The 13,254-nt window shown below is 37.7% G+C and overlaps 1 protein-coding gene across 1 annotated transcript in view; it reads left to right on the forward strand.

Moving 5' to 3' along the window:
• The first annotated feature begins 1,125 nt into the window (after window positions 1-1,125).
• The window catches only part of LOC117119109 (excitatory amino acid transporter 3-like), a 20,231-nt gene continuing 8,102 nt past the window's right edge, over window positions 1,126-13,254 (forward strand). Inside the window, exon 1 of the mRNA XM_033263923.1 lies at window positions 1,126-1,598. Within this exon, the coding sequence (XP_033119814.1) occupies window positions 1,126-1,598 (473 nt within the window). The remainder of the gene's footprint in view (window positions 1,599-13,254) is intronic.

The raw sequence follows: 13,254 nt of genomic DNA on the forward strand, positions 1-13,254 counted from the left end.
ATTTCGCAAGTCTAGTGCCATAAGCAGCAAAAGTCCATTTCTAGTGTTGTTGTCAAATGCATTTCAAACCAGCCTGGTTTTTGATTTACGTTTTGGAATAGAGTTTGGAGAGGGCGTTTGATTAATTCAGATCTACGTTTTGAATTTGAATTACATTTTAAAGAAATTAGAACTACATTTTGGAAAATTTGAACTACGTTTTCAAAAATTAGAACTTCATTTTGGGAAACTAGATCTACATTTTGAGAAATTTACGCCTACGTTTTGATAAATCAGACATTGAATTTTGCAATTACATTTTGATTTTAACATGGACTTTTGCTGCGTATGGCACCCCATATATTTGTGGTGGGAATACACTACCAGATCGTTTGATCTAGACAGATCAGAAATATGGCTAACAGCGCCCACTTTGGCGGCATGAGTTTTCATAAACTTTTTCGGTAAAGAGTGCAAAGGCTATAAAATCATGGAATAATACGTTTAGACTTATTCCTCCATAGTACAATCCAATTTGAGGCCCCACAACACTTTTTCCAAGTACCAACCAACTAAAAATTTATTTACACAAAGCTAACACTAAAATTGGAGACTGAGACTACCCCAAATTGTCAGATTCCCAAAGTGATGCTATTTTCCTTCTACCACTACCGTCGGTGACCATGCGGTTTACGATGCTTCTTAATTGTTTGCTGACACATTTAACCAAAAATCATATTCTATTCTGGTAACCGACAAAAAGAGATACGGTATTTGAACTTTAACACAGCAGGAACAAACCTGGAAAAATAATAACTTATCTCGACCTAGTGTTTTATCTCCAGCTAGCTTCAGCTTCCAAACCTTATCAGTGTTTAATGATGTATTTTATTTATATAGATTTAGTGCCTCAATGACATTATTAGACCTCTAACTCATTCAATCTGTATTACACACCTGAAGCAAACTGATTCCATCGCCCCTTCGCGGTTTCGTGTCTTGTTTACATGATTTGATTTTCTGAAAACTTTTTTTTTGTAACAAATTAACAGTCTCACCACACAAGACATAGGTAGCATAGAAAACAGTTAGCCCCCCAACAGTTTTCTGACTGATAATTTCATAAATTTTCCGGAAAACGTGAAAATGGGTTTGGAAAACAAACTCTCGTCTGCCGAATATGATTTTGAACGCGGAGAGAAGAAAGGAAAACTTTGTAAAATCAGCAAAGACTCTGTTCTGCTAATTCTTTTAATTTCATCTGTAATCTTAGGTTTCTTTTTTGGTTGGTTATTCGGCAGCATGTTTGATTTCACCCCGGAACAAATTGATTATATATCGTTTCCTGGTGATATTTTTATGAGTATGTTGAAAATGATGATTCTGCCGCTGATTTTCTCCAGTTTGGTGTCCAGTCTAGCATCTCTGGACTCATCGATGTCCGGCAAGCTGGGCGTCAGGGTGGTTGTGTACTACATTTCAACAACTATCATTGCCGTTTTTCTTGGGATCTTGTTGGTTCTAACTATAAGACCTGGTGAAATCAGCGGAAATGTGAGTAAGAACACAGAAGAGGAGCAAACTCTTGGAACAGCTTATGCTCTTATGGACCTAATCAGGTAAGTGTAGAAAAATATACACTCTGGTAGTTACTCCTTGTGAGATTAGCTCCATATTTCAGTCTCTCGAACATCACCGTCGAATTTCAGCACTCTTTGCATTATAAATATTTTTTGGGTCACTGTTCTTTTTAGCTTTGTTCTATTGTCCCTTCCTTTCACATCTTTTCTAGGTTAACACAAGCGTCTGCACGTGTTCACACATGCTTTGTTTTTACACCCACTTTCCGCAATTTATCTCATTCCAATTCATTTATTCCCAGAATGTCTGTCCTTTAAAATAAACTTTCATCACATTTTCTTCCTGCTTTAGTACAATATTTAACTTTTAAAACGCAATATCAATCGTATCAATCTACTCTCCCTTTCTTAGTTTTCATTTCTTCCAGTAGATTTAAGGATTTTCGTCTCAGCAAAAAGTCTGAAAATCATTACCAACTGATATATTTTACCACTGGTGACTTAAGATGTTTGCCTTCCTGTTTCATGAAAGAGCGGATCTAGGGGAGGGGGAAAGCCAGCCCACCTCCCCCACCCACTTTTGGAAAGTTTAAACATTAAAAAAAAAAACAAGAAAGAAAAAGAATTATTGATCGCACAAAACGCCTTAGCGGTCATTTCCGGGAGTCTAGTAAACAACAATTTCGCGGTGGAATTACCCCGGACCTCCTAGATATGTCTCTCGATCCACCCCTCTTTTGTCCTCCTATTTGATATTCCGGGATCCGTTCTGCCTTGGTCCTGGGTGTAATAGACCGAGGCGGCGGCTCGGGTCACGTGACTTATAGTGGGTATAAAGCCAGTTACTCACTGCGTGCGACGGCAACGCGACGAAGAATTCACGGGAAGGCGCGGACCCAACGGAGTCTTTTTAATAAGGATCGCCCGTTCAGATTGCAATCAGCAGACGGCGTTGCGGCGTCTTTCGCTCACCGGAAGCAAGTAGATTCATCGTTCGACGGTCGTACGACCCAGTGAGTGTGCGGCTTTAGGGTTTGTTTACATCGCGAGGAGACGACAGTGCATTGAATGTCTTTGCCTTGTTGTTGATGTAAGTCACATATGTTGAAAATGTTGGTTGGAATGCGAGTTATAATTTGGTAAATCACTTAGAAGTGTATTACCTATACTAGAGATATATAGTCGAGATATCCCTCCCTTCTCCGGGCCCTGGTCAAGGCTAACACGATCACAGTGCAGCCTAGGCCTAGCCTAACTGTATGTAGCCTACCGTACACAGCAGCATTCCAGAGCCTAAATAAAATGCACGGAGATTGCCAAAGTAATTATAAATCACTATTTAAAAAGAAATATAGCCCTACTGCCCTACTTTACTTTGGGTCGCTGTCTAAAAAACATAATAACTCTGTCAATATCAGTGATTTCAATGAGCACACTGTGGTTTACGATGTGCATGTTTATAATTTGTACCCGCTATAATTATGTCACGTCACGTGACAATTAAGTAATTGCTGGAGTCGCCGATTTTGTTCTATTCCTGTCCGTGTTACCACGACCCTCTAAGCCTCATAATGAGTTTAGAGCATCAATGTTTGTCTTGTGAAGGGACTGTCAGTAACTATTTTTACTATGGGTAATCTTTGGCCTGTGGCCTAAATGGATAAAATAAGATAAAAAAGGTTTCATGATTAACAATAGGCCCTACATTTGATTTCATGACTTCTATTATATACCATGAATGTATGAACAGCCGAACATTACTTCATGATAAGTGATTGTTCTAATGTAGCCTAGTAGTAATATCTGGTTCAGCTTATCAAAATGTAAATGGCTATAGTACATTTTCGACGAAAATCACCAAACATCCATTCATCGTATCTTTCGGATGATAACATAATGTTGACAGTAGCTTCGTAAATACAATAGGTCTTTTTCACGCTGTGGTAGACATCTTCGATCGATGACAAACAATGCTGAGCAGCGTAGCGTAACCAACAGAAATAACATAGCGTTTCGGCCATATTTTCGGAGGTCATGTTACCAAAAAAAATCATATATCCTTAACGGCAGGTCATGTCAACATGTTTTCTTTTTCTTTAAAATAATTGCAAAGCATATATCTACGTACCGTATGAATAAAAAAAATGAATATTTATTTAGTCTGTCAAAACTTAACTGGAAAATAGAAGACCGATTTTGTATAGTGCGTGTTGCTATTATTTCAATTAAGTTTTGACAGATTAAACACATTTTTATTTTTTTTGTTACTCATACAGTACTTAGATATATCCTTTGCGAGCATTTGAAAGAAAAAAATATGTTGATACGACCCTCCGTTAAGGAGTTACGGTATGATTCTTAAAGTAACATGATCTCCGAAAATATGGCCGGCACGCTAATGATATTCGGTCGAACAGTGCGAAATATGGCAATGCGTGTGTTAACACTACACAAAATCGGCCTTCCATTTTCCAGTTTAGTTTTGACAGACTAAACACATTTTCATTTTTTTTTTATTCATACAGTATGTAGATAATACGGAAGCTTAAAGTGACCTTCTGGGAAACATGGAATAAACACTTATTAAGACGTCTTTCCGAGATAATTTATCTCGGAAAGACGTCTTTCCAAGATAATTTATCTTGGAATTCCGTTTTTCCAAGATAAGGAATTCTAAGATAAATTTTGAGTATATTTCCCGCACGATTAAAATCGTAACGGTACTGGTTTTGGTACGGAAGCTTAAAGTGACCTTCCGAGTTTCGTACAGGTCATTTCATTCATAGAAAAAACTTTATTGGAGAAAGCGTCCTGTCGTTAGCCATAGTAGCCTAAGTCAACACTCCGGCGATATAAAATTATTTATAAAATTGAAAAATGTTAATCTTATTATTGTAGTAGTGATACTATGTACACGATTTAATTATTGTTATTTATTCGTTAACGTCATTATTTTAAATTTAAATTTAATGTACTGTTTAAGTATGAATTACTATGTCCATGTTAAAATAATCTTATCTATCAAAATTGTATATTTAAATAATATAGTAATGGGCAAGCCGAGGTATAGCCTAAACAAGTGACTATATGTGAGTGTATAAAATTATGAAAAATACTGTATGATTAAAACGCAAATTGTAAAAGAATAAAGGAAGAAGGAAGAATAGGAAAGAGATTTAGAGCGGCTGAAATATCTTCCGGAAATATAACAATTTACATTGAAATACAATAATATTTACCACAACTTTGAACTTGAACAAATTAAATATAGGCCTGTTCATTGGTAAGTCACAGGTAGCTTAACTTTCCTTACTACAGCTTTCAGGCTATCTTGGAAGTTTGAATTTCGTCTCGATATTATCTTGGAATTCCGTCTTTCCAAGATAAAGTATCTCAGAATTCCGCCTTTCCAAGATAAAGTATCTTGGAAAGACGTCTTTCCAAAATAACGTATATTGGAAAGACGTCTTTCCAAGATAATTTATCTTGGAATTCCGTCTTTCTAAGATACGTTATCTTGGAATTTCGTCTTTCCAAGATACATTATTCTGGAAAGATGGAATTCCAAGATTATCTTGGAAAGACGGAATTCCAAGATAAGTTATCTTGGAAAGACGTCTTTCCAAGATACATTCTCTTGGAATTCCGTCTTTCCAAGATAAATTATCTTGGAATTCCGTCTTTCCAAGATAAATTATCTCAGAAATCCGTCTTTCCGAGATGAATTATCTCGGAAAGATGTCTTGATAAGCATTTATTCCATGTTTCCAAGATAATTATCTTCGTAACTCGGAAACGCGGAAGGTCACTTTAAGCATCCGTAGATATAGCATTTGCGAACATTTTAAAGAAAAAATTATGTTGATACGATCCTCCGTTAAGGATTTATGATTTTTTAAGTAACATGACTTAAATATATGGTCGAATGTGTTTTATCTATGTTATTTCTATTGGTTACGCTTCGCTGCTCAGCACTGTTTGTCATCAATCGAAGATGTCTACCGCAGCGTGAAAAAGGCCTATACTTTTACAATATTTACTAACTCTTACTATAAATTAAGAAGTTCAACACGAGCTTCTGCACGTGTTCACAAATGCTTTGTTTTTACATCCACTTTCTTCACTTTATCTCATTCAAATTCATTTCCCAGAATTTCTGTCCTTTAAAATAAACTTCCATCACATGTTTTTCCTTCTTTAGTACAATATTTAACTTTTTATAACGCAAAATCAATCGTATTAATCTACTCTCTTTCTTAGTTTTTATTTATGCCAGTAGATTTAAGGATTTTCGTCTTAAGATGTTTGCCTTCCTGTTCCATGCAGAGGCGGAAAGGGGAGGGGAAAGCCGGCCCCGCCATCCCCCCCCCCATCCTACACATTTAGAAAGTCTAAAAAAAAAGAAAAAGAAATTATTGATCACTCAAAAGGCCTTAGAGGTCATTTCCGGGAGTCTAGTTAAAACAACAATTTCGCGGGGCATTACCGCGGACCTCTTAGGTTATCCTGTGGGTGTAATTCCTGTCCGTGTTACAGGATTTACCACGACTAAAACAACACCACCCTCTAAGCCTCATAATGAGTTTAGAGCATCATTATGTTTGTCTTGTGAAGGGACTGTCAGTAACTATTTTTATTGGCAATCTTTGGATTGTGGCATAGACATAATAAGATAAAAACGACTTCTTATATACAATGAATGTATAAACAGCCGAACATTACTTCATGATAAGTGCTTCATGATCAATTTAAGTAGGTTCAATGACATACAACGATTTCCAGCTAGCGTGACTAATTATTAGTCTTCATTTAATCAGCGATATGCGATAAGAGGGAACTTCAAAGCGCTATCAACTTCAAAGCACTTTTGAAGTAAATCGTTTTTTCCGCCTATAGGTCACCCTCTGTTGGTAAATTCTACTGACGTCAATAACTTGGGTTAATCTTAGAATAAAGTATATTTGACATGCTTAGTGACCTCTAGTGTTTTTATGCCAAGAAAACAAAAATTTTTCACAGGGACAAGTGCCAAAAACTAGGCTCCCAGCGGGAGCGTGTGTCTACTGCCAAATATAATAGAAACGGTGCTTTTTATTATTATCCAAGCTTTCCAATTTGTGTAGAGTGACTGATGATTGATAACTTCAAAACCACCGAGTTAGGGTAGAAAAAACAACTGGAACAACCACAAGCAAAACAGTCTCGACATGAGTTCAACTGTAGACCCGTTTAACCACTTCTACTCGATTTAATTTTAACTTCCATCTTTCGGAAACTGTGCGCCTGCTAGGCCTAGATAATGACGAATTGGCTAGTAATATGCATCGTACCACACAAGACCGAGTTTACGGGTAGTAGTAAAATCACGGCATATCTCACATCATGAATGTGACATGTCAACTTTACACTTCCGGATTCTTACTTCACACTTTTGTGAATGTCAACTCACGCTCACTATGTCAACTTTACGCTTCCGTATTGACCAGGATGCGATTTTTTTTTTTCCGTACGAAACATTTGCATGAAACTCCACTCGGGCCGTCTCGGATTGATTCGACTCAAGTTTGATATACGCACTTCGCAATGTCGTGACGCTCGAGTATTCTATTACCTTTACTGTACTGTTCTTTATTTACCTACGGCAGGCCTATAAAATCTTACCGATTTATGGGATGTAGGCTACGTCTGTAACTAACTGTGAGCTTTTTGTATGTTTGTTATCAAATGTACTACAACAACAACAACAACAGCTAGTACCCCCTTCTATAGTAGTACCAGTGGTAAATAGGTACATCTATCAAAGGCTAGAGCAAAAGAGGCTAAATCTGTCTCTTATACACATCTAGATGTGTATAAGAGACAGCCTTATTATCTGTATATCTAATAATATATATAAAGGAATTTTTGTATTATACAGTGAGTTTAATGACAATAAAAGTATATAAAAATTAATTTAAAGCATATTAATCTCACTGAAAATTGTACATACATAATTGTACATACTATATATATATTCTAGGCGGAAGCAGGTCAACTCGGCCCCAGTCATCTCGGCCCCAAGTCAACACGGCCCCCATGTCAACTCGGCCCCATGTCAACCAACCCTAAGTCAACTTGGCCCCAATTTTATATTGTTATTATTATTATTAGTTATTCTATGTACCTTTGTATAATTTTTATTAATATCATTTTAATATTATTTTTATTAATGCAGTTTTTATTATTGTAAGTGCATGTAAATGAACCGAAATAACAAAGGCAACGATTTAAAAACACTTTAATTTTGGCTTTGCATTCAAATCTCTTGGTAAATATTCAATAAATACCGTACACAGTAAATTGGGGCCGAGTTGACTCGAATTCGTCATGACGTAGGTTAAACAATTATCCAAAACCGCGGCCAACTAAAAAATAAAAATTTTCACAGTATGTAACTCAAATTCAAATAGGGCCTAACACTTTTTATTATTCGTGCAGCGAAATCAAATAATACATATGTCGTTTTAAAAGATGTTTTTTTTTTTCAAAATCAGACAGCGAGCAGCAATCCTGTATCTCAGAAGTTTTGTAGACGTTTGTCTTTGGTTGATGACCTTTTGACCTCCAGAATTGCGATTTTCGAGTCGAGTCAGTCGAGACAACCCGAGTGGAGTTTCATGCAAATGTTTCGTACGGAAAAAAATCGCGACCAGGATAGCAAAGTGTGTACTGCCTGAGGGCAGTAGACACAAAAACCAAAATTTCAATGGTAAGCGCATGGAGGTATAGCGTTATATGGGCACCAGTTCCATCAGGTCATGAATAATTAATGACGATGGTATATATAAATATTCATATCAGACACGCTACACATCACACACAAAAGGGTGGCGTCAGAATAGCCAATTTAACACTGGAATGGAAGCACTGCTTCCAAGAGTATGTGCGCATGCTCTTCTTCTCGCAAATCAGGACCTTCACTGCCGATCGGGTATTCTATCTATATGCCTAATCTCAATGATTAAAGTATAAATAAATTTGCATGCATATACTGCCCCACCATGACATAAAGAAGGAACTGCTGTTCGCATTGCTTTGAGTAATTAAGGAATTTGGAGCATGTTGATTTTGTCCGCTGCTTCCTATTCTGGTGGTTTTTACTGTATTTTTAGTCTCTTACTTCCCTTTTCTGTTGCTAATTACTTGTTAATTAGTGGGATTTGAGCATACTCAAATATATCAATATGTTCCAAATTATAGTGACTAAAAACTAGTTGTTTTGAAAAATTGTCAAATACTTCCATTTGTCATGGTGGGGCAGTATAAACGGTATAGAAGAAACTTTGAATTATTATTATTTGAATTTAAATATGTTAATATAGAGGAATATAAATTATTTTAAAAAGAAGATACTACAACCATGCCGGTATTAAAAATAACATAGGCCCCTACATTTATATTTTGGCTATAGCGCAATCTGATCCTGTATAGTAGTAGGCTTACAAACCTTTCCTATTGGCAGGCCCTCCCTTTTGAACGGTAGTTGCTGAATACGGGTTCAGCCGAGGGGGCGTGGCTTCGTATGTTGACGTCATGCATAACTTCAACTTGCATTGATCTCCTCGACAGAGTGTGGGCCCTGTCTGTAATCACACAGCATAGCAAAATACAGTCCGTACAACTGATTCCTTCATGGTAAAACCAATGTAAGAAAAAATAAGTTGTACCTCTGTGTTTTTCTTTCCAAAAATTAGGATCCCTGGAATATTATCAATTCATGGGGCCTACACAGAGTGAAATAATACATAGGCCTAGTTAGTCTTATTTCGGTACTGTATTTAGCAGGGGGTGGCGGCAGCGGGTGGGAGGAGGACAGGGCCCCCGTCGGGAAGAAAAACCACAATTCGTCGGGGAGAAAAAAATGTAATGTATTTTCTACATATTAGTGGACACCAAAATCGACTAAGTAAGCCTTTCATACCAAAAATTGTTTTTTTTTTCGGGGGATGGGGGGGGGGGGCGGAAGCCCCGTGGAATACTTTCGACGGATATTCGGGGACCTCGGACCCCGGGCAAATCCTGGCGTCACAGGCCCCTATATATACTTAGTCTATGGATTAATATATGTAATTTAAGTACAGTATATAGGTTATATTAACTTTCCCATGTCGTGTATATTTGTATTGTATAAATGTTATACAATACTAGAAGCAAATGTAAACTTAGGCCCCCATTTCGTAGACTTACATGCACGAGTCACAGTGTTGCTGTTTCAGTGCCTCGTATCTGGAACAACATTATTAATGACCTTAAATCTGCGTGTTCAATTCACGTTTTTAAACAATTCTATAAAATAAATTTACTCAGTGATTATATTTAAAACACACTTCCTATTTTCTTTTGTATATGCTTTTATTATGTTTATATATTTCGCAATAATATTGCCTTACCCTGTCGAAAACCCATTGGTATCTCTTCTTTTTAATTTTTTATTTTGAATTGTATACATCTTCGTATTTTATCCTAACCTGAAATATTTTAATTATTTTATTGAATGCTTTTTAATTTTAAACATATTTTACTTAACTTAATTACTTTAATAGTATTGGACACCGCGTTTGTACAAGCTCTTTGAGCTTTTTATGCTGGTTGTCCATTTCATCTTTTTATTATATTATGTAATTAATTGCTATTTTAACATTTCTTTAGTGAATAAATTGAATTGAATTAAATGCACCTATTCAGTGCAGATTCTTCAGTATCCTAGGCGAGAGTCTAACAACAGATTCTGCATAGGCCTAACTTCACGTAAATGAGGCATATAGGCCCAGACAGACTGCTGCGGGTTGCTGGACGCACAATTATAGAACTAGGCCCCAGACCTGAAAAGACCTCCTGGTCCGACCTAGCCCAAGCTTTGTTAGAGGAAACCTAGACCTACGAACGTCCATAACTTAGGCCAATCGTTTGAAAATGGACTCGATCATCCCTCACCCAGCCCGTAGCAGCAGCACAAGAGAAAACTAAGCTTAAGCCTCAGCCTGCTCGCCTTGCTAAATTCACATTGGTTACACAGTTACGTTTTTAGGTAGACTGCATAATCATACCTGACGTCACCAAATACAAGCCACGCCCCCTCGGCGACTGAACCCGTTGTATTTAGCAACTACCCCACCACACGGTTGTCACAGTAGCAAATTGAAGTGTTGTAGGGTTCCGTACTCGCGCGAATAAGCGCCCGGGCGCCTAAAATATTTTTTGCGCTTTCTGGGGGGCGCTTATTCAAACGGGGCGTTTATTTAAACGGGGCGCTTACGAAAACAGAGTGGAAATTGAGGGGGCGCTTATGGAAATAGATGAAAATCGAGGGGTTCCTATGGGAAATTATTGAATTCGAGAGGCACGCCACTTTTTGAATGAAAAGGACATTACGAATAGTGGTTAGGCGGAAAAGATTATCCTCCAGAGAACGTGGCTCATGACAAGAATGCGTGAATATTTACATAACAGCAAAATAGCAGATGCAATTAATGTGGTGGGTAGTAGTAGTTAGCTTGTTGGCCATCGGCCGATTGAGATTAGCAGGATGGCAGGATCATTGTATTTTTCCTTGAAAACTCAGATGAGAATGTGCTAAAGGTCGGAAAAAAGAAAAAGAGGAGTAGAACTAGGTATAGAGAAATATGTAAAAAGAGTAAAGTTGGAAATATACTGTCTGTCCAGGGATCAGAGCTCTCGTCTGTCCAAGAGAAATATCCTCATTTTGATATTGACCTAGCTAAGAAGAATGTGTTTCTACTCTGCAGCTCAAATCATGCCAACAATTACAGTCCCAGGATTGATTGGATTATTGACTTGCTAAAAATAAAATCTTATGATATTATTTATCATTAGATTAGAAGGGGCGCTTATTAAAACGGGGCGCTTAAAGAAATGTTCGCGTTAGGAGTGGCGGTTATTCGAGAAGGGCGCTTATTCAAACGGGGCGCTTATTCGCGCGAGTACGGTATGCTCTGACTTCCATTGACTCACTGAATACGTGATTGGTTGATATTCAAACCATCTATGCGGAAATTCTAAGCAGCTGAGAGTAGGATACGATAGGCCCGAATGTGACTTATCCTATACCAAAGTAGGCCAAACATTGAAAAACTTTGCTTTTCCAATAAACTACAGCAATCCATTCAAAAAATTAAGGTTTATATAGAAGATTGTGGCTAAGAAATGCTAAATCAAACGCAGAAACTGTACTACTATATTTTCTTATTTGTTTTAGCCAGGGTATGCACAGCATACCTATCATTTAATATTTTTAGACCTAGGCCTACAGTATCTATAATATTTTGCTTGTTTTTCTCTGTGTATGTTGTTGTTCGGTGTTGCGGTAGCGGCAGTTTGGCGCAGCGGTTGAGGTTCGGACTTCCAATCGTAAGGTCGGGATTTTGGAGTCTCCGCCGTGCAGATTCGCTTGTGTCCTTGGGCAAGGCACTTCATACATTGTTTCAGTCCACCCATCAATGGGCTGTCTCTTATACACATCTAGATGTGTATAAGAGACAGATTTTATCCTAACCTGAAATATTTTAATTATTTTATTGAATGCTTTTTAATTTTAAACATATTTTACTTAACTTAATTACTTTAATAGTATTGGACACCGCGTTTGTACAAGCTCTTTGAGCTTTTTATGCTGGTTGTCCATTTCATCTTTTTATTATATTATGTAATTAATTGCTATTTTAACATTTCTTTAGTGAATAAATTGAATTGAATTAAATGCACCTATTCAGTGCAGATTCTTCAGTATCCTAGGCGAGAGTCTAACAACAGATTCTGCATAGGCCTAACTTCACGTAAATGAGGCATATAGGCCCAGACAGACTGCTGCGGGTTGCTGGACGCACAATTATAGAACTAGGCCCCAGACCTGAAAAGACCTCCTGGTCCGACCTAGCCCAAGCTTTGTTAGAGGAAACCTAGACCTACGAACGTCCATAACTTAGGCCAATCGTTTGAAAATGGACTCGATCATCCCTCACCCAGCCCGTAGCAGCAGCACAAGAGAAAACTAAGCTTAAGCCTCAGCCTGCTCGCCTTGCTAAATTCACATTGGTTACACAGTTACGTTTTTAGGTAGACTGCATAATCATACCTGACGTCACCAAATACAAGCCACGCCCCCTCGGCGACTGAACCCGTTGTATTTAGCAACTACCCCACCACACGGTTGTCACAGTAGCAAATTGAAGTGTTGTAGGGTTCCGTACTCGCGCGAATAAGCGCCCGGGCGCCTAAAATATTTTTTGCGCTTTCTGGGGGGCGCTTATTCAAACGGGGCGTTTATTTAAACGGGGCGCTTACGAAAACAGAGTGGAAATTGAGGGGGCGCTTATGGAAATAGATGAAAATCGAGGGGTTCCTATGGGAAATTATTAAATTCAAGAGGCACTTTTGGAATGAAAAAAGATTATTTAAGGACATTACGAATGGTGGTTAGGCGAAAAAGATAATCGTCCAGAGAACATGGCTCATGACAAGAATTCGTGAATATTTACATAACAGCGATATAGCAGATGCAATTAGTAGTGGTGGGTAGTGGTAAGCTTGGCCATCGGCCGATTGAGATTAGCAGGATGGCAGGAACATTGTATTTTTTCTTGAAAACTCAGATGAGAATGTGCTAAAAGTTGGAAAAAGAAAAAGAGGAGTAGGACTA

The sequence above is a fragment of the Anneissia japonica genome, unplaced genomic scaffold, assembly GCF_011630105.1.
Source record: "Anneissia japonica isolate Jap-2015-1 unplaced genomic scaffold, ASM1163010v1 scaffold1792_len1028045_cov167, whole genome shotgun sequence".
Taxonomy (NCBI): domain Eukaryota; kingdom Metazoa; phylum Echinodermata; class Crinoidea; order Comatulida; family Comatulidae; genus Anneissia; species Anneissia japonica.